The 22,267-nt window shown below is 42.7% G+C and overlaps 1 protein-coding gene across 2 annotated transcripts; it reads right to left on the bottom strand.

The window, feature by feature from the left end:
- Positions 1 to 1,378: 1,378 nt before the first annotated feature.
- TPGS2 (tubulin polyglutamylase complex subunit 2) lies at positions 1,379 to 22,146 on the bottom strand. 2 transcript variants are annotated; one of them, XM_034073073.1, is made up of 7 exons: positions 22,009 to 22,146; positions 17,591 to 17,670; positions 8,853 to 8,940; positions 7,120 to 7,251; positions 5,392 to 5,505; positions 3,775 to 3,935; positions 1,379 to 1,762 (listed from the first exon to the last, which is right to left on the bottom strand). In XM_034073073.1, the coding sequence occupies exons 1-7, from the start codon at positions 22,079 to 22,081 to the stop codon at positions 1,535 to 1,537; spliced, it is 876 nt and encodes a 291-aa protein (XP_033928964.1). In that variant the 5' UTR covers positions 22,082 to 22,146; the 3' UTR covers positions 1,379 to 1,534. The 2 variants fall into 2 exon arrangements, with proteins under 2 accessions (XP_033928964.1, XP_030899658.2); XM_031043798.2 differs by lacking the exon at positions 22,009 to 22,146 and adding an exon at positions 10,122 to 10,200 and having other exon boundaries at positions 17,591 to 17,654.
- Between the last annotated feature and the right edge of the window lie 121 nt (positions 22,147 to 22,267).

The following is a 22,267-nucleotide window of genomic DNA, read 5'->3' as shown; positions in this document are numbered from 1 at the left end:
GTGTCAGGGCCAGTGTTGTTTAATATCTTCATTGATGATCTGGATGAGGGGATTGAGTGCACCCTCAGTAAATCGGTGGATGACACCAACTTGGGTGAGTGTTGATCTGCTGGAGGATAGGATGCTCTGCACAGGGATCTGGACAGGCTGGATCCATGGGCTGTGGTCAGTGGTATGAGGTTCAACAAGGCAAAGTGCTGGCCCATGCACTTGGGCCACAACAACCCCATGCGCTGCCCCAGGCTTGTGGCAGAGTGACTGGAAAGCTGCTGAGTGGAAAAGAACCTGGGGCTGCTGACTGATGGAGCTGAGTATGAGTAGCTTGTGCTCAGACAGCCAAGAAGGCCAACAGCATCATGGCCTGTATCAGCAATGGTGTGGCAGCAGGGCCAGGAGAGTGATCATCCCCCTGTGCTGGGCACTGGTGAGGTTGTACCTCGAATCCTGTGTTCAGTGCTGGGCCCCTCACTACAGGAGAGACACTGAGGGGCTGGAGCGGGACCAGAGGAGGGCAACAGAGCTGGTGAAGGATTTGGAGCACAAATGTGATGAGGAATGGCTGAGGGACCTGGGGGGTGTAGTCTGGAGAACACTCAGGAGAACCTTACTGCTCTCTACAACTGCCTGAAAGGAGGATGGACATCAATCTCTTCTCCCAGGTAACAAGTGATAGGACAAGACAAAACAGGCTCAAGTTGTGCCAGGGAAGGTTTAGATTGGATATTAGGAACAATTTCTTCACTGAGAGGGTGATGAGACATTGGAACGAGCTGTGCAGGGCAGTGGTGGAGTCACCATCCCTGGAAGTGTTCAGAAACCATGTAGATGAGACTGTCAGTGACATGGTTTAGAGGTGGTCTTAGCAGTCCTGAGGTAATGGTCGGACTTGATGTTAAAAGGTTTTTCCAACCTAGTTGTATGATTCTGAGTGGTGTGGGCTGTAGAGCAAGCAACTAGGCCTGTGCAGAGACAGGAAAACCCAAGGTCTCTTTGAACCATGACTCTGAGGGCAGAAATTGGAAGGAGCATGGGGAAGTGCAGAGTTTGATTCTGTTAGAAGCGGAAGATATTTCTTTGTTCAGTGGGTTCCAGCCTAATCCATAGCATGCAAAGTCAGGACAAGTTTCTTTCAAAGGAGATGGCAGAAAATATCTTCATACACTGTACTTCAGCATAGGTCTATTAAAGTAATGGTGACTTACATCTGCTTTCATTTCACTGCTGTAGTTGTACAAGAACAAAAGCTTCCCAATACAGCAGTGACATCAACAGCTTCTTGATTCCCGCTGGAAAGTACATGCTGCAAGTAGCAGAAGGAAATTAAATCAGTGTCTCAAGTTTTTTTCTCCCAGTCTCAAGGAACTACATCCCTCCCATGTCAAAGTACATTGTGGATTTATTTCATGCAAATGCTGCAATGTATTTTCCATGGGCACATCTATTAATGCACAGGGAACTCCATCTGAACCACTGACTTTGCATCAGAGAACATCAAAGCTTGTTGAAAATACTGTTCAGGGTCAGATCTGGGATCTCACTTCCTTGAAGAATTCCCAGCTAGCGAGGATGCCTTGGAGGAGGTCGTGCTCATGTGACTCTTTTGTGAGCTTGATGGCTGGGAAGGTTGTTTCTTCTTGATCACTGGTGTTTTGTTCTTGCTTTTAAATACTTTATTGGGGTCCAACTTGTTCACAAAGGAATCAGCTTCTTCAGAGAGGAGAGACGTGTTGATGGTTATGGGTTTATACATGTTAAACCATTGCTGAAAGGCAGGATGGTGGGGAAGGAAGAGGTTAAAATCAAACTGCACTTACACATTTATACCCTGTTCCCCCTCCCTCCTGAGACTTGATTTTGATCATACACCACTTATCAGTTTGCAATTTACAGGACTGCAAAGAGTGCCTTGTGATAAGGATACACAAGGTACAGCTACAGTCCTGGAACTGCCCCACATTCCAGACATGGAAGAGGAGAACCAGATGCAAACCTAAAACTGCCTTTCCTGCAGTATAACTCCTATCAGGAGCAACTCTTGATTTAAACAACAGGAGGAAAAACAAAGGGAGGGGTTGAAACTAAACCACACTTACTTAGATTCAAACAAGCAGAAAAGATTAAAAATCCTTGGAATTTAAATGTACTTATAAAGTGGAACCAAACTAGTTGAACTCTCAAGATATAGTCTCCCTCCCTCTCTTCACACATGCAATAATGTAGGATTTTTAACTCTTTACACAAAGAATTTTGTGTTTGTTTCTCTTCAGTTAGATTTCACATCTAAAAGTGACCACAAGTAGTAATTTTTTTTTTGGTTCCCAGACGCCACCACAATGCAGTCCTCATCTTTGATGTTTCTCCTATCAGTTTCCCATCGACGAAATCAGGAAATGAAACTGTGGGCATTATGGTATTACAAATCCCACTGAAACCATGAGCAAAATGTTGAACAAGATGAACAAAAGATCAATATGAAAATGTAGATGGCAATCTCTTCATGTACTGCTTATTGGAAAACAGCTTTAATATGCCACCCTTGAAGACCTTTAAAATGATAATGGTTAACACACTAGGAGGATTTTAACTCGCAGAGGCTGGAAATGATTAGGGAATACATGAATGATTTCACTAAGGTTTGTGAATATACTGAACATAAAATATTCTAGTAGGAAAGTTAGAGAAAGGCAGAGCACAGACATATGTTAAGAGGACCATGTACACAGCCTCCACTGACAAAGCACAGGACAGTATAACAGGGAAGACACTAGAAACACAAAGAACAACATTCTACAGCCACTGATAGAAAGTTGGCAGTGATTTTAGTGAATAGTTCTGATGCACACAGAGATCAAGGCAGGACCAAGGAACGCCATGCTGCTAAGACAGCTGGCACGTCTAGATGAAGTGCAGGACACTCACCAAGACCTGCCTGGGCTTGCCAGCATGCACAGACATTATATTCGCTTATGTGCTGTGTTCAGAAGTATTATCAGTTCCATTCCTCAACCTCTCACAAGGTGGAATCAGGGTTTGACAGGCTGAGGGCCCAGTCAGACACTGAGGAATGGAAGGTGCTTCTCATAGCAGGGTCCTGGCAGAGCAGAATAGCAATTTTAATAATAATAAAGGGCTGGAACGGTCACAAGGCTGTACCTGAAGCTCTCCTACAACTACTTGTAGGACTGCTGGCATTTAGATTACCCCTTTTTTGGCATCATTTTTATCAAGGCATCCCTTCATGACTGAGGAGGATGCAAAGGAATTGGTATTCTTGGCAAGTCTCAAGCTCATAGTCTTCTCTGGGCTCCTATCTAATTTGTACTTGGGCTTTCCTCTTTACCCAGAGAGCAGTAGGCTTTTGCTTGGTGCTATGCCCAGAGACAATCTTACGTATTGATGGGGATGGGGAAGAATTAATTTGTGGGGATGAATGGCTTTGCATCTCCTCATTTAGGGAGATGAGTCACGGAAATGACAGCTTGCTTCAAAGTCAAGAAAGCAAAGAACTAATTGGACTTTTACTACCTGCTATTAAAGGTCAAAGGGAGAGTCCAACTCAGGTGAAGAAAATAGGGTTAACACAAAATGTTATTGAATTTACTAACATAAATGAATGACTGCTAACATGCTACAGGATATGAAAGACTCATGTCCCCTTCCATAGCTCATTAAGGAGGCCCACTCAAGCCTACAGACTGCTTGTCAAAAGGTGGGAAGATGTTTTTACATCTATGCTTATGCAAAATATTGATGAGCTGGATCCTGCTGTCCTACCTTGGCCTGGGGGCTGACCCCATAGCTGGTGAAGGCGTACTGCCACTGTGGAAGACCCAGGTGGGTAATGAGCAGGCGGTAGTAGGCTGTGAAGGTTTTGGTGAGGAAGTGCCAATACAGAGCTCTGTCCAGGAACCATATCTCTGTTTCTGGGGAGACAACTAGAACAACACAAATACAAATTACACTGTTGTTTTGCAGTGGTAAGATCAACCACTGGCCATTGTCAGGTGGGAGACACAACATACTTATCAGAAAGGCTGCAGCTTCTAAAATGCAGCATCCCTGACTAACACAGATGATTATCCAGAATAATGTGTTTTAATGGTTAGAGCATGGGGACTGAAAAATATATAGTTCTGCTCCCAGCTGTACCAAAAATTCTTGTGCAACAGCCATTATACTGACTTTCCCCACCATACAATGGATGCAGTGCTGTTCCTTCCCAACCTGGGGCTGGTACACTGCATGGAACATACTTGGACACCAGCAACTTTCTAGTGTTAAGTTCAAAGTACAATTATGGCAAACATTTATCTACTCCACAAAGTAAAACCAACTAACTCAATTGTCAGTCATCTGGATTACTAAATAGAGTTCAGAGTCTGGGAGTCTTAGGACCGTGCGCTGCCAATAAAAACACATTTTGCAAAATCTTTCCACAGTGATCACGTATTTCTCTAGTGGCTACATCCTTTGTAACATAAAAAGACGTGATTTTACTTGTGAAATTGAGATGCTGAACACTGCTAATTAAACACACTGCCCCCTGTATTGACAGCAACACTGGGAAACAACACTCCCTTCCCTTGCCCTGGTTACCCACTGCATGTGCTGAAATCACTAATGCTGCAAGGCAAGAGGTCAGGTACGTTTCTGCCTTGGGAGCTGCAGTCACACCCAATGAACACACAAGATAACAACCAGGGAGTTTTGTTAAGGACAGGTATATAGCAATTGCACACCCCTACACAATACATGAATGTATGTACACCTACTGACTTGTGCATTGTGTCCGATAAGAACTGCTTTACCAGTGACTCAGGTGTTACACTAATGGTTACTAGCATTTTTCTCTGTATCTGTCAGAAGAAACAGCCCAGCTCACATCTTTCACCCTGCGTTCAACACTTACTACCAAATGTTGACCTAGTTAGCATCTGGAGGCTCTGCACCCATGCACAGGGTAGAAGAACTAGTCTAAGTCTGTCTCAATCAGGACATTTTTAGCACCTATCCATTGCTTCTAAGAACAGCTCCAGGCTTTCTCATCAAAATGTAAGGGAACTGTTCCCAGACACGTAAGTAACCAGAGGTATGCTAGTGGCGCTCTGTATTATTTCAGCATGGCTGTCTGTGCGTTATATGTGAATGCTTTCTTGTTTATATGCACGCAGAAATCACAACTCAGACTCCAACATTAAAAGGGGGGAAAACATTAGCTCTGGTAAAGTCTCTGTGAGGTTTAGTTCATGACTTCAATAGAGACAGGACATCCCAGTAAATGTTCATTTACAAATTGCAAAGATAATGAGAAATAGAAGATGATTCTACCCATGTGGCCTGCAGATACAATCCACAATGAAAGATGGCTAACTTTGCTCTTTCCAGTCTTACCTGGTTTAGCATGCTTATAAACAAGACAAACTTTCCCATTTCCATTGCATGGGTCTAATTCAAAGATGAGACTACGAGAATCGAAGTGTGGCTTCTCTGGTTTGTCTCCATGGCCTGAAAACAGGAAAAAAACTTGATGAAACATATTTGGAAAACTGACTGTGACTCAGCTGCCAAAAGGCAATTTATTTGATACTTATTAATAAATCAGCCAAGGAACAACTAAATCTGTATTTACTTCTTGACTAGGTTCCCTGTGTTGAAAAAATAAAAGACCTAAACCAGAAAATGAGAAAAATGTTAATCTCTGGTAGGAAAACAAACCAGAGTCAAAATCAGTTGACTGAAAAAATATACCAAGCCTGTCTCTAGTCCTTCCCTGGCATAAAGCAAGATCAGGTTTACAAATGTCACTCCTGAGAGGTGTTTGCTTACTCTTTTCTTACAGTTCTCCAGTGTTGGAGATCTCACAATCTCCCGACAGTCAACTCAAATCCATTGTTATCAATGAGAAGTATTCCTCAGGTGAATCCTAAATCTTCCTTGCTGTAGCTGAAGTCCATTATTTCTGTCCTATCCACCCTCCCTTTCTTGCCCTACTTTATTCTTTTCTAAGGAGGACAGGGAGAACAGTTTATCCTTTCTCTCTGACAGAAGTCTTTGATGACCTTGGAAACAAATACATTTCTTCATACATTCCAGTGTGACATCAGTGTCCTCAAAAGCCACATGGTCTGACTCATACTGAACTCGTGACCCACAAGCACTGCAGAGCATTTCTACAGGACCATTCTGGGATGTGTAGCTGCAAGTTCTTGCAGGACATCAGTTTGAATTTCAAAGCTGCTTGAGACATAAGAGCTGTACTCTTCAGAAGAATTTCCCATGGTAGTCAGGATAAGATCTCTTGTGGGGATGTAACCTTTTCTCAGTGTACCTTGTAAGCGCATCAGTGGAAGTTTGAGTGGCTAAACGGAAGCAGAATTTGGCCCATTTAATTACAATGTCTAGAAGATCACAACTGCAGCCAAGTAGCAGCTATAAGAGCTATAGAGGTTCAGAGACAAGACTTACAATCAAATAGCTATTTTTTAAGGAGTCAGCATGACACCTGGCTCTGTTCTCACCTTTATTCTTCCAGTCTTGCTAGACTGTAAGAGGTCTAAGAAAAGGAGTGGGCTTTTCTTTTTCTTTTCCTCTCCAAACTGCAGCGTGCCCAGCATTTTTATGTGGTCTGGAAACACACATTTTCCAGTGTGACCTCACACTTACATGTATGCACCAGAGTGACTTTTCCAATTCCAAAGAGCACATCCTGCTGCCTTTTTATTACCAACACATAAACTGTTATCTTTTGCTCATGTGACACTACAAGGACACAAAGACTTTAGAAGGTGAATCACTGGAGGAAGCCTCAGTTAAAAAAAAATAAATAGGGAAAAGGCAGAATAGGAGCCTGCCATATTGTCAAAAAGAGGATGCAAGTAACACTGGCAACTGGCAGCATTAACAATCCTCACAAGATTCTCAGCATACAGACTTACCTCTAAAGGCCATAGGGTACTAATAGGAATATATAGTAGATCCAGCTCAGGAGACAAAGAAAACCCCATCTACTTGGGAATGATCTTTGCCGTTGCTATATCCATGTGCTATATCCTAACATCATCCTAACAGAGCAAAAGCAATGAGACAGAGAACATTTTCCACCTGTTAATAGGATGTTACCTTCCTCGCCTGTGTCATCTTCCAGGTCAGCAAGAGTTGGGGCATTAGGCAGAGTGTACATAGAGGAACCTCCAAGCCGACATAGCTTCGAGACACTATTAATCACCATGGAGCCCAGGGGCATTGGTGTATCTGCAATAAGACTGACAATTAATCACATATAGTGTCAGGAGGTATTTGTTTTCCTCCATGGATCAACTCAACCTCTTCTAAAAGAAAGATGGGGAGAAGAGGTGGGAATACCCAGCAGGGCTGGGCACTTAACCAAGTCAGGCTCCAGACGAACCAAATATTAGGCTTTTTCAAACATAGAATCACACTTAGAGGTGATGTGACACCATCTGAGAGCTGTGCAGGTACGAGAATTATGCTGCTGTCTAAGGCTCTGCTGCGGCTGGTAGCCTAGTCCTGTGAAATTGGTTATTAAAAATCCTGCTAGCTACAACCACCTCCTCAAAACTCTTCCTTGCTGCTGTCCTTCCTACCAGAAACCACTCCACCCATTCATAGCTTATTGGGTAGCTCATCCTCTTCCACCCCATATACCTGCTCAGGGTGCTTTCCCTTGTTTCCTGCTCCAACTGTGTTGTCAACATGTGGGTGCTCCTGAATCAATACTTATCACTTGTCTCTCTTGATGATTAGCACTGTTACCAGACATTGACCACCCTGTTCCATCGCGTGTCAACGTAAAAGGCGTCTGTAGGCACTAATGGATGCTTGCTCAAACAATGCAGTCATGTGAGCTGTGTTGGTCTCTCTGCAGTTGTGTGTCCTGAAACATGATGGGACTCAGTGCAGGTGCTAGAGCCCTGATTTCAGCCTGTTTCTTGAAATGAAATTTCAATTCCTGAGGAAAACCCCTGTATTTCACACCCATTTGTGGAAGTAAGCAGGGTCCACAGCGCAATTTGACAACCTCACTTGAAGGCAACAAGAGCTAGGATAATAGTTGCAGGCCTCCAGAAGAGGAACTGCCTAATTCTTGCCAAACAAGGATGGACAATAAAGTTTGATCCTGTACTTAGTTCCACCACAGCCTCCAGAAATTGCTCCAGTGAATGGAGTAAAGCTGGTGGAAAGCAGAATCATGCTCTAGCATATACATATATGTTTTAATGAGAAAGTGGCATTATCAGAGGGTAACTCTTCTTATTGTTTTTTGATTGGATAATGTGCTAGAGCTGCTTCTCTCTCCAAGAACTATAGAGGCAGTGTAGGTACAAGATTTAAATTAGATACCTAAATCTGAGTGTCAACAGCTGGCCAGCATATTAAAGAATGGTATTTATTTGTTTGGTTTCTAGCCAGTGTTCAGGGTACATGCCTCTTCTGTGCAAGTCCAGCACATGTAAACAACACACTTCCTTTTGCACCAGGAAAGGGATCCTTGATGTGCAGGCATAATTTTTTCCTTACATCCTTAATATAGTCTACTATCCCACACAGGACTACACTCACTAATTCAGAGGTCAGTTTTCTGTAGTCACTGATGAAGCTGCCTAGCAGAAACAAACTACTTGTTTAGTGTTTTTCTTGTTTTTGAAAGTTAAAGAATAGTGCTATTTTTTCATTCAAAATTACTTCCCACATGTGCTTTTGCTCAGACTAATGCAGGATGCTGACAGATGTGTACCGACTATGTAGAAAGTAAGTTTGAAGTTAAAGAGATCCTGCAAGGAAAGACTGGCTGGAGTGAAATGAGGGTATTGGTGCATGGTAAATTGACTTGCCATCAGTCTTCACACTCCAGGTCATCTGAAAGCCATCAGTCATTAGATAGAAGTTCTTTAAATCCTCTGGCAATACGCAGGAATTTTTCTGCAAACAACAATCAGAATGTTATGGGGAAATGCACAATGTGCCCCAAACCCAAAGTACAACTGAATAACGAATCACATAATAGAACCATGGAACCATAGTATAGCAGGTTGGAAAGGACCTCAAGGATCATCTGGTCTCACCTTTCTTGGCAAAAACATAAGAAAGACACAAGAGAAGCCCAGCACCCTGTCCAGCTGAATCTTAAAAGTGTCCACCATTAGGGAATCCACCACTTCCCTGGAGAGATTCCAATGGATGAACATTCTCATTGTGAACAATTTTCCATGTGTCCAGTCAGAATCTCCCCAGCAGTAACTTGCTCCCATTACCCCTTGTCTTTTCATATGACTGCTTGTAAAATGGGAATCTCCATCTTCTTTGTAGCCATGCTTTAAGTACCGGAACATGGTGAGAAGGTCTCCCCCAAGCCTTCTTTTCTCATTGCTGAACAAACCCAGCTTTTTCCTTACATGGAAGGCTGCCCAGTCCTTTGGTCACTGGGGGCTGGACTAGATGATCTCCAGAGGTCCCTTCCAACCCTAATGATTCTGTGGTTCTGAGATCAGCTTTGTGTCCATTCTCTGCACCCTTTGCAGCCTGTCCACATCTTTTGTCTATAGTGTGAACCAAAACTAGTGACAGGTCTCAGCTGGAAAAGGGGCTGCTCAACACCACCCTCTGGGTGTAGCCAGTCAGCCAGTTCCCCACCCACCACACAGAAAGACCACTTGTCTGGGCTGTGATGTGTCAGTTTTACTATGAAGAGGCTGTGGGAAAACATACTGAAAACCTCTGAGAAATCCAGGACAATGTCCAACACTTGCCCCACATCAACCAAGCAGGTTACTTTGTTGTAGAGACAATCAGGTTTGTCAAACACAATTTGCCCTTAGTGAATCTGTGCTTGACTTGACTTGTGATGGGCCCCAGTAAGATTTAGTAAGTTTCCTGGGGATTGAAGTAACACTGATGTGTAGCTCCTTTAAGCTGTTCTGGTAGATGGAGATGATATTTTCCTTCATCCAGTCTTCTGGGACATGTCCTATATCCAAGACTTCTCATAAGACTATGGAGAGTGGCCTTGCAATGACATCAGCCAGCTCTCTTAAGACCCTTAAGTGGATATTATCAGGGCCAATTGATTAGCAGCTGTCAAGCCTCTGTAACAGCTCACGTACCAATTCTTCCTTCATTGATGGTTGGTCTGTGTTTGCATCAACCTGGATTTTTGTTCCCAAGGCCTGGAGCCTAAAAGTGCTGGTAAAGACAGAGGGGAAGAAAATGAAGAGAACCTCTGCCTTTTCAGTGTTATTGGTGACTTATTCCCCTATGCTGCTTATCAGTGGGCCCATATTTTTCTTCTGTTTCTGCTTGTTGTTCACATACCTGAAGAACTCTTTCTTGTAGTTTTGACATCTCTGGCCAATTGAAATTTGAGCTGAGCTTTTGCTTTTCTGTGTCTCTGCACACCCTGGCAATACCCTTGAAGTCCTCAACAGGTATTCATCTGCTTTTCCATCTCTGGTATGTTTATCTTCTGTGTTTGAGCAGCCTCAGAATTTCACAGTTAAGACAAGGGGGTCTCTTGGTCTGTCTACTTCCCTTACCTTTAAATGCAATGAATTGGTTTTGTGCTTCCAAGGGAGTGCTTTTGAAAATCTCATAGCACTCATTAGGTCCTTTATCCTTCATGGAAGCTTCCCTGGAATCCCTCCCAAGAGAACTCTGAGCGAGCTGAAGTTTGCTGTCGCAAAATCTAAACTCCTTGTCTTAGTGCTAAACTTCGGTATGCTCAAACTGATCACAAACTCCATAATATAGTGATCCCTGCAGCCAAGGCCATCACTGAGATATTACAAGGCAGGTCTTCTTGGTTTGTGAGTAGCATGCAGTTCAACAGTGCATCATTCCTGGTTTGACCAATGTCATCTAACATCTGTATGAAGAAACAGTCCTCTATGCAGTCCAGAACTTGATGGATGTTAGTCACATTATTTCCAACAAATGTCTGAGTAGCTGAAGTCCCTCATGAGAACCAAGCTCTGTTGACCTGAAGCTTGCTTAAGTAACCCAAATACAGGGTCATTGGCCTTATTGTCTTGGTTTGGAGGTGAGTAGCAGATGCCTATTGTAAGATGCCCCTTGGAGACAATATATTTCCAATATTGTGCCTCTGCTGGGACAACTTTCCCACAGCCACTATAAAATGTAACACTCAAAGTCTCATAAAATAAATGAAGAATATTCTGGTAACCTGTAGCTAAGGAAAAGAAACATGCACATGCTGTTCATGTAGATTTATTTAGGGACATAAATTTATAATATCTTGAGAGATGTTGATCTGATTTTTCTCCATGTCTGCAACTTGTACACGTCCAGTTATCTGCCCTAATGTTGCCTCAATGCATCTATCAGTGGGACCTACATGCCAGCTGTGCATCCAAACGCAGTGCTGGCCTTCAGTCACCAATGACTGGCACAAGCAAAGGAAGGTGTTGGCCTCCTCCTGTCCACATCCCTTACCTCCCCCTAGGACCAGGGCAGCCCTTCTGCCTGTTTAATCTTTAACCTCAGTCACTTTGTTTGAGTTCTTACAGTCCCTGTCCCCTAAGCTGTGGTGTATCTGCCGTGCAGAACCTTCTAACACATCCACAACCTCTACTGCACGTTTATTTTCTAAGCACATCCATTTATGCAAGTAGACTGCTACTGACAAGTGCCAGATATTAATGGCTTTGCAGCTTGCAATAGGCCAGGCCACTTAACTTAATCCATCAGCAGCCTGGTTGCTAGTATAGTGCTTTTTTAAGCCAGGTAGGGAAAATCTGCAGACAACAGCTATTAGAGCAGGGAATCTGATACTGCAGAAACTTTGTATTAAGGAGAATTTATTGTCCTTTGATAACAGTCTGCTGATGCCTGAGGCCCTGGTGGTAAGTTCCAGATTACTAAGCCACACGTACATATCTGAAGTTCTTCAGATGCCTTTAACAAACACGCCTTCTTCTGTGGGTTCTTCTCAGTCCTAAATATTTACAATTTCATGCTGCGCTTTCACCACTTCCAGCTTCAAGATGTTGCTGTAAGCACAGTGACTAGGTTTAAAACTATGAAGAAAGAAAATATGACAGACCTCAGAGCCTCAGAAGAGTACAAAAGTTTACACAGCACTTTCAGTCCATTTCAAGCCCTGCAGTTCTAACTAATCTATCCCACCAGTAAAAATACACATGCAAACAGCTCTGTTGACTTCAGTTGCTGTTCTCCATCCACAGGGATGACAAAATCCAAGTTTTTAAAACTTCCACTCTAGTATCCAGTTAAATACTACTACAAACCAGGCACAGCCCAATTTAACAAACATAGCTGATTAGGACATGGGAAAATCACATCTGAACAGGTCTTCTGCCCCGAACCTCCCTTTCTGGATGGAAAGATTAACATGTGCGTGTTTTGCCAAATGGCTGTGTTCCCCACTTTATTTTAGGATTCTCCTACTCATGTCACTTTGCATGACTCTCCAAATGATAGTGCAAAACACATGGGTGGGAAATGCTGTACCAGAGCAAATCTGGGGTCTATAGCAAAAGAACTCTCTATAGAGTGCTTCACTAATAACCATCTCTCAGAAAAGATTAATTGATCTGTCATGTTACGCTCAGCCACATGACCCTACAGCGTCAAAACAGTGGTCTTGTGACAGCAGAGTTAGGGAAACAAGCCACTACTAGATACTAAAAATGGCTTCTCAAGCTTAAAAATGGGTTCTGAAGCTCTGTGCTCCTCCAGCTCAACTGGTAGTTTTCAGTGTTGTGATCTCCAGCTCCATAAAATACAATATTCCTAATAACGTGCCAGAAGTGGCTTAACCACAGACCTGGCAAGCAGCTGTTTTCACTACAGTCATCTGGTTACACTCATCAGCTCATAAAATAAAATATCCCAAGTGCCCAATATGGTGCGTGAGGTCTACTTCTTTTGTTTATTGTCTGTAATATTCCCAAATATTATGTCCCCAAGTCTCCCAAGAAAGCATAGTCCACTGAGGATAAAGAAGAGTATTCGAACCAGGTTATTTCTGCTGCCAAGCCCTCATCAACACTGGATCCACAGCTAAAACACTGACATATGGCAATTCACTTAAAGCACTGTTGAAACAAGGCTTCCCAAGCTAATATCCTAAAGAAATGAACAACAGTCAAAGCTTATAGCTTGAGAGAGACTTTTAAAAACTTCATGAGTTTTATCCAACTTCTGTGGAGAGAAGGAAGGGATTTATGTCACTTTTCAGGCCTTATAAGTACTATAGTACATCAGCAGCCTCCTTTCTCTCTCCCAGATGTTTAATGTCTGGCCTGCCCTAGCTGCCAGTGAATGCAGATGTTGTTTTAACATACTGAGATGTTCTTGTTGCACCTTTTATATATCTGACCGGGGAGGCTCCCAGGAGATCATCATGCTTGGATTTCCTTCCCTGAAAGGCAAGGAGTTGGGGTAGACCTATCTCTAACCAGAATATTATGAAGCCTCACAGGACAGGAACACTATCTACCTCCCAATAGTCCTCCAGCCTCTCCCCCATTATGGGGCTTGAAGAAATATATCTGCTGGGTCCACTTCCCCACCTCTCTCATGGTCAGGGCCACGAGGCAGGCTGAAGATGGGCAGATCCTGTGTTTCTGGAAATCAAGAATGGAAGGCCTACCTAATGCTGAGGGAGGACATTACAAGGAGGGCAGCAAGAAGGACCCTTATGGATGTGCATACTTTTGGGTCTAAAAGAGATATGGCAGAAGCAATATGGAAGACTTCTAGAAGAGCCAGGAACAACCACCACAGTTTCCACTGAGATTTGCACACAGAGAGTTTCCAAATTGTCTGGCAACCTAAGACAGTTCACAACAGGGAAGCACCAGGCTGCTTGAGACCTTTTTAATGGTTTTATTACAGAAAACTAAATCTTTGTCCACAAAGTGCCTAAGGAGAAACAACATATTTCCCCTATAGAGCTGTAGAACAAAGCTCCAGCAACGTGATGGGCAGGGATTGCTTACAGCCAGCAAGGGGCAGTTCAGACACTGCTAACAAGCTAATAAAACAACCCCCTTGATTTCCCTTGGCCTGCTGTGGTGCTGAGCACTGTGGTGCTCCAGCTCCCCCTAACAGAATACAATTTTCTGATTTTGACAATCAAAACAACGATGTGAGGGATTTGCTTCTCTTCTGGTTGAGGCAAAAAAGAAAATGTGGTTCAGACACAGTTACAGCTGATACCAGAATGCCTCCTATCACTATTCTAGTGTAACACATACTTTTAAAAACTGCACATGGAAAGGGGCAGGGCAATTGTCAGCCTAATTTTAGGAGTGGGAATGGGTTCATAGGACAAGGTGGTTATTAGCACTGGTGTTCCAGTGACCTGGGAACTCTGTCTCTACCCCTGTTCAGTTGTTTGTCTTACTTTCTTGAGAAAAAGGTATTATCTTGTGAGGCCTAAATTTTATTTAAATATTTTGAACTGCTTTAAAGTCTTGGGGAATTGATGTATATATGTAACAATTATATACCTTACGTACCTTAGTGAGTGTGTCGATTTCCAATAAAATATTGAGGATTGATTTCAAGTTTGATTTCCTGAGCAGCAATTTCTGCCTGTACACAAGGCCTGAGAAAAAAAATCTCTTCAGCTCCCTTACTGTCTTACTGCTTTGTCTCCTGTCATGAAGCCCACCTTCCTCTGTGAAGCCTCATAGCAGTTAATGGACATACAACAAGCTGATCTAGGATTTTAAAACTTCCATCACAGCATTCACTTAAACACTAGCACAAACCAAGCACAGCCCAATTTAACAAGGGTAGCTGACAGAGGCAAAAATTTGCACACTGCGAGTACTATCAGAACATGATTTTAACTGTAGAATGGTTAGGGCTGGAAAAATTAAGATTCATAATTTAAAGAAAAGTTGACTTTCTTTTAAAAATTCCTGAATACCATATATTTTCTCTTAGCAGAAATACTGTTCCATTGCAAAACTGAAGTAGGACTGGAAAAATTGCTTCGAGAAAAAGAATAAAAAAGTAGAGCTTTTATTTGGTGTCAATGAAACCACTTTCCCCTACATCATATAAAAACCCCTGCAAATATTGCATAACCAAAATTGTAGAGGTGAGTTACAAATACAGGCTGTGACAAGTGTGTGCATAAGTATTGCCACCTAGTGGCTATGAAAAAACTCAGTGATAAATGTGAAAGCTGGATACACTTAAACTTGTATTCACATTCAAGCAGGATGAATTTGAGGAAAAGTGATGTACAAGTTTATCCTGGAAGGCCCTTGGGAGGTGCTGAATGCTCTGCCCTTAATCATCATTGCAGGAAGTACTGCAATTGCATGGACTGTATTAGATAGTAGACTTCACCTCCAAAGCTCAAGAAAAAAATAGGAAAAAAAGAAGTTACCTGTTAATTCAAGAAGTAGATTTGAGGTTTTGTCAATGCAACTGGGAGCAAATGCAATCAAACAGATTGCAAAGTCCTTCACCATTAGCAGTCTACTCAACTGATCTACTTAATCTTAATCATTTACTTTCACAATGAACTTAGTCCATCACTGGTGGGTTGGGGATGGAGATGAAGTTTTGTTTTGACATCTTTGGAGCCAAGTGATTTGGCTACAGCATTTCTGAGTTTGGCTTTATAAGAACAGTTCAATTTTGAAACAAGCCCAGTTTATTTTGGAGGAGTAGGAAGATGTGATACGAGAGCAGTACTGTGCTCAGGAGAAGCAGTCCTCTCCACTCAACAGAAGAACAAACAAATGTCATTGTAGTTGCCACCAGGTCCAAGCTGGCTCACAGTCAGAGGCTTCAGACTTCCCATCTCAGTTAATCTGACACCTGAACAACAGTTACAGGAGGAGATCAGGAAACAGTTCACATGAACCTGAAAAACTGGACACTTCTGCCACAGCACAGTTGCTGGTTACTGTACAAGTTTCAGTAAATACCATAGGTTTATATCATATACATTCTGACCGGTTTATAAATTCTTGATATATATCACTAACTGGGATAGGGTTTTACCAAAACTAGTGCAAGATTCTTTGCTACTGTTTAAGAAAAACTGTAAAGGGCAAGGTGTCATCAAAGGGGAAGTTACTTTAAGCAGTGGTAACATGTGAGAGCATGACAGCATGGTTAACACATGAGAGCCTGTGCACTGGTGCATAGCCAGGGCTGGAGCAGGAGTAGGATGATTTACTTATCTCCATCCTCTGCCATGCAAAGGCCAGTGAGCTTCTGAGCTGTCCCTTCACTACATCTGAGTAACACCATGAAAGCACTTACTCCACGGTATTGGTTATCCCAGCTGAAATTTTATTCCTAATAGCTTGTACAGTGCTGTATTTGGCTTTTGCCTTAAAACAATGCTAACAACACACCTGTGTTTTAGTTGTTGCTAAGTAGCACTTACTCTGATCAATGACTTTTCAGTCTCTTATGCTCTGCCAGTGAGAAGGGGCACAAGAAGCCCTGAGGGCACAGATCCAAATTAGCCAAAGGGGTATTCCACCCCATAGCTTGCATTGTTCATCACTTGGTTGTTGTGTTTTTTGTTTTTTTGTTGGGTTTTTTTGTTTTTTTTGGGGGTGGGGATTAGAGAGAGAGTATAGAGGGAACAGGGTTTATACCTTTCCCTATTTCCTTGAAAAATTGTATTATTATTACTATTATTATTAATGTTGTATTATTATATTGTCCTTTTATTTCAATTATTAAACTGTTCCTACCTTAACCCCCAGGTTTTTACCTTTTTTCTGATTCTCCTTTCAATCCCACTGCAGAGGAAGGGGAGTGAGTGAGCAGCTGCATGGTACCTAGTTGACGGCTGGAGTTAAACCATGACATCCATCATGGTCGTGGGATTGATAAGCATATGTATATTCAAAAAAAAAGGACCCAAAATGCCATCTCTGCCCAGCAGAGTCACAGAACAGTATTCAGGAGCCCTCTGGTCACACTGTTTGATGCAGTGAGGTCAGCTAATGTGAAGGTAGTATGTGTCTTTCACAGTCTTCTAGAACAGCCAATGGGACATGCTTTGGCCAAAAGATTGGGTTGGTTAGATGGAGAGGAGGTAGAAGAAAGTGCTGTGAGAAATGGAGATGTACAGCTGAGACTGAAAAGAGAAAGAGATAACTGGAAGGAACTGAGTGGCTCAGTCATATTTTCCAACTTGAGGACTTTACCTTTAATGGTCATGAATAATGAAGAGATGCTCCATTTTGTTTGAAAGGGAGTAAGAAAATGGCTTCAGACCTGAGTCAGAACAATGTTTGTTCTTCACTGAGTCACCACTGTTTCTGCCTACTACAGTTATGTCATTTCTTTTTAGAGTTGTCATTCTGAATATACCCACACAACAGAAGTTTTTCTAATAGATCGGATGCACACAATAGCCTAAAAGACTATTAGTAATACCTCATGAAAACAAACAACCAACATCTCTTTAGGCTCCTCTGTGCCTCAAACTTGATAGCAGGCTGTATCACAATAAAACAAAGGGCAGCCATTGCACTTGATATTCTCCATGGGTTGCTGTACATTCAGACAAACCTCACTGAAATATTGCCACAGAAATACTCACTTGCTCCCATGAAATGATTGTGTGGCGTTCAGCTGGCTCCTTTTCCACAAACTTCACCTCAGCGACTCCTGGAGAAGTCTCTAAAAGGAAAAGAAGAGCATGCTTGCAGCTGGCACTGTGAGCCAGACAATTTTGCAAGTTATTGTGACTGACAGCTGGGGAAAAGGCACTAATGACTGCAAGCATTGTGTTAGTGGCTGAGCAGTCACTTTCTTTTGTCTGTGACTGTACTCAGCGCGTCTTGGCATAAGGATGCCTAAGGCTGCACAAGATGTCATCCTTTGATGTTTTTATAGGCATATATATACACACACATACACATAGTTAGTATTCAAGGCATGATCTTTTGCAGAGGATTTATGGGAAAATAAACCATGGGCTCCTAGCAAACTGCAACTCTTTCTTTGTAAGTGTGCCCTGTGGTTCAGTTGGGTAGGATATTCTTAGTTTGACAGAAGATACAGAAGCATCGCTGTGAATTGCTAACAACTGTATTCCACAAAGATGGCACACTTCAGCACTGGATTCAGTGGGCTTGTACAGATGCAGAGTCTGATCCTGCTTAGGGGATCCGCATGAGCAAACATCAGCTCATGCAGATCCCAGCTGGACATGCGTGAATTTGTTATGAGCACCAAGCTCAATTTATAAAAGTCATCTGAATATTTTATGGGAAAGAATGATATGTAAATGCAGATACTAATCGACATGGTGCTATCCTTGCAGGTGTGTGTAGCAGTACAGTCTCCCTTGCACTTATTATTTTATGATGTTTTACTTCATCTACAGCCAACTGACAGAGTTCCCACTGACATCATTCACTTTGGATCAGGTCCAGAAAGACTACTAACATCTTGTTGTGGGAACTGAGAGCCCAGCACATAGGGCCGCCATGAAATAGAAGTGATCCCTATGCAGGACTTTCAAGACCAGCTCTGCTGTGAAAGTATTAGCTTCCCAAAGCAGTCACATGTATTATAATTGCTTTTTGGTAAAACATATGCAATGCACTAGACAGGAAAGGCAGGCACGAGAGAGCTTTGGTTGTTTTTTTATCTCTAGTGCTGGGCTTTTAATTCTAGCAGTAGTGTTGTCCTGTGTTGCCTGTTCTGTTGATGGAGGAGCAGCACTCAATTTCAGGAAGTGTAAACTTCACTTAATTGGAAGTATTGATAGGTATTTTGTCAGACAATTTAGAAGACAAAACATGGCACTAGAAATTAAACTCCAAGTTGAAGACAGAAAAAAAGAAAAAGAAGAAAAATCACAGTGAGTCATCTAGGTAACATGTCTGTCCAAGGGTTGTCCCAACATACAGAAGTTTCTGATGTTTGGCCAAGTGTGCCTTCCAATAGGTGGATGCAATGCAGGGGAATCTGTCTCTTGCTCAAATATAAGCCATCCATGTGTATTCTGCTTCTAAAGAAGTAATCTGCTTCTGAAGAACCTTAACTGGTCTCTTTCATTTAAGCTATGCAAGCTAATAACAGTAACAGTAATTGTTATTTCTGTGATCAAAGAAAACAGCAAGGATGTTTAATTCATCATGCACAACAACTTGGCTGGGATGATGGAAAATTATGTATCATATCAGTCAAAGATGTCTAGGAATGCGAAAACTGTGACTTCTGAAGAGGCCTGATCCAAATCCAAGATCAAAAGAAAGAGAAGTTCAGTCTTAAAAGCCTGAATGTTACATTAAAAATATCCATTCTGTGGGTAAACTGATGACCATGTTTAACAGATGCGTGTAGGTATGGATGAGAGCTCCATTAAACATTAATGAGGCAAATAAGTCTGCCATAAGTTGCCTTTTCTTTCAGGTGGAAGAAATAAAGAAGTCACTTAGGTGAGACCAAAGGATAAAGCTTAACTAGTTCAGGTGACCCCTCTCTATAACTATCCTGAATCAAGATCACAGTAAACTCTGTCCTACTTTTAGGACATTTCCTATGGAAGCTTCCAAAAATGCTCTGCAGTGTTAATTACAAAGAGTTGATGTAATGGTATGACACAAAGCTGAAGGGGAAACCATCACAGCATTATTAGTCCTTACAGTAGTGCTAACACTGTCTATAACTTGGATAAACTCTCAGTATCTTTTAATAATGTGTGAATAGTTACATTCTTTTTTAATGAAGACTGTAAATAGTGAAGCATGTTCCTGCTCTGGGCAGCCCAGAACAGCTAACATCTCCTATTCAGATTTAGTTGTGAGCATTCAATGTTTCTGAAGTTTGCTGTTATTCATAGATCACCAGCAAAATTAATCCTAGTGGCAACGTGAAGATGCCTCTCTTTTCTCCTCAAATTAGAACCTCCATAATGCCTGTGAGAAAACCATCACTTTGTAGGGCCTTTCACCGGGACTAGAAGTTAAAAAGAACAAAACAACATCCTTCCCCCACAGCCTCATATATGGCATTTGTTTAAAGGAGGGTTTTTGAAATGGTGCCATGAACATTTGTTTACAAAGGTACTGGAAAATGGGGCCTTAAGCTCCCATATCCCACATATGCAAAATTTTCTTGCTTAAGAGGAGTATATTGAGTTTCATTACATACTTAATTCTATCTCCTGAAAAAAAAGATCCACAACAGAGTTAAAAGCTTATTACTGCTTTTATGTTATATCAGGTAGAAAAGTATCTACTGGCTTCATGAGAGTTCCAAAAAGAAGATTTAAAATAAGATAGTTTCTAGGGCCACAAACTAAGGCATCTTTCTGAACGAAATACCCTTTGTAATTTTAAGGAAGCAAACACTGAACAGATGGGTAATGCTTCCCAATTAGCTCAGTAATTCTAATTAATAGCGTGGTACAATTTACATGCTTTGGACTACTTCACTGGGAAAAAATGTGCAAAATTCCCCTAGGGAGTGAATAGACAGAGAAAAGAAGCAGAGTAAAACATCACTGCAATGATCATTGACTGGGGTGTGCATTACCATATTGCACAATGCAAGTGACAACAAACACAAACCAGGAAACACCTTCCATGTGAAAGGGATGTTGCAGGAGTTTCCAAGTCCAGCTGGCATCGCAGAGCCTGCTGGTATAAATAACACACCTACTCAAAACAGTTTATATGGTGACATTACATTTGGACACAGATAACATCATGTAGACTGCATACTTCTGAACCTGGGTGGTGAAAATGAGGGCAGGGCTAGTAAGTTTTCAAGAAGAGATACTTTAAAGAAGAATGTGCCATGATGGTTCATCAGCAGTAGTTCCACCTTTCTAATGCTCTCACAGAGTAGAATGATGCTGTTGTCTTGACCTCCCAACTGGAAAACAAGAAAGAACAAACAAGGACCCCCAAGATGTCCAATAGTAAGTCAGTAAGAGAATGCTTAACAGATACTGAGGATAAAATCCTGTCCTCCCCGAAGCCCACAGGAAGAATTTTCCTTTGATCTTTTAATCTTGTCTGTCTTAGCAGCTATCTAAAAGCACGTGCAACTGGCAATACTCTTCTGTTACCAAATGAAACTCACTGTCCTGCAATACAGCAGCTGGGTGAGAGCATTACAGCAGACACTTCTGGCTTTAAAATTCATAGGAAGAAGTTCTGGAACTGCGATCTGTAATGCTGTCATACCCTACAACACTGGGATTAGCAGAGATGTATTGCTTTTCAGCCATACAAACATGACAGCTCTGTGCCCCAAGCTGCTGATAGATGAAAGGTCTGATGCTAACATCCTTTACACATGCAAATCCTTTCACCAGCTCTTGTGATTCTACAGCCAGGAGCAAAGTTGTGCCTGAGAAGCTTTCCTTTAGGTGTTGAACTCCTTGCACTCCAGCTGAACTTCAAAGCGAACCGCAGGGATGCAAGACGCCTCCAGATATGAGCAAAACCCGGAGACAGCAAGCAGGGCATGCTGTGGAGAAAGTGCCATGGTATGGGAATAGCTACAGAGTGACTATGGGGCGCTGGTCCTGAGCAGATTTACATATAACCTACCAGAGCTTGTGCACTAGGCTGAACTCCCATTCGGTGCGCTACCTGCTTGCCATACACTGCAACAGAAACTAAGAATTATGCATAATTTTGAATAAAACACCACTTTCTATGATTTCTGTGACGCTTCGGGGCTCTTTTAAGTATCATGATTCCTGCTGCTGATTCAAGTAACAGAAACAGGGAGGGTGTGTGTGTATGTGATCCCAGAGGAGGGCCTCGCCATCCCTGTGCCCAGGGTCCCACCAGCAGCCGCCCAGCACTCACACCCCACGGTTCTCGGGGTTCGGGCACTCACGGCCCGGGCCGGGGCGGGGACCGCAGGGCCATGGTGGGGCGGCGCTGAGGGATGCACCATTCCAGCCCACAGGCGGCTTCTGTGACAACCCAGTGACCACCACACCACACCCCGGCCTACCCCGGGCCGCTCCCTCACGCCAGCACTCACCCAGTATCCGTGTGACCCCCAGGGTGAGCTTGTCCAGGTAGGGCTTAATGGTAGCGGACGGCTTTTCCTCCATCCTCCCGGATGGAGCCGGCTGCCCTCACCACCAGCACCCCGGCACACAGGGGACACCGATGGGGGCGTGTGCAACGAGGAAGCTTTTTGTCCTTCCTCGCACCCCGTAGCCGCGGCGGCGCTGCGCGGTGCACCGGAAGCTGTAGTCCTGCCAGCAGAGGTTCGCCCACCATAATGGCGGAAGGAA

This window comes from Melopsittacus undulatus, chromosome Z, assembly GCF_012275295.1.
Source record: "Melopsittacus undulatus isolate bMelUnd1 chromosome Z, bMelUnd1.mat.Z, whole genome shotgun sequence".
NCBI lineage: Eukaryota > Metazoa > Chordata > Aves > Psittaciformes > Psittaculidae > Melopsittacus > Melopsittacus undulatus.
The sequence above is the reverse complement of the archived record's forward strand: the minus strand, read 5'-3'. Positions and strand labels throughout refer to the sequence as shown.

Coding starts and splice junctions, on each gene's coding strand:
- TPGS2 (XM_034073073.1), bottom strand. CDS start 22,081: ATGGAGGAAAAGCCGTCCGCTACCATTAAGCCCTACCTGGACAAGCTC. Junction 8,941..17,590: donor CAATCATTTCATGGGAGCAA/GTGAGTATTTCT, acceptor TGTTGTTTGCAG/AAAAATTCCTGCGTATTGCC. Junction 5,506..7,119: donor AGATGACACAGGCGAGGAAG/GTAACATCCTAT, acceptor TCCTGTTTTCAG/GCCATGGAGACAAACCAGAG.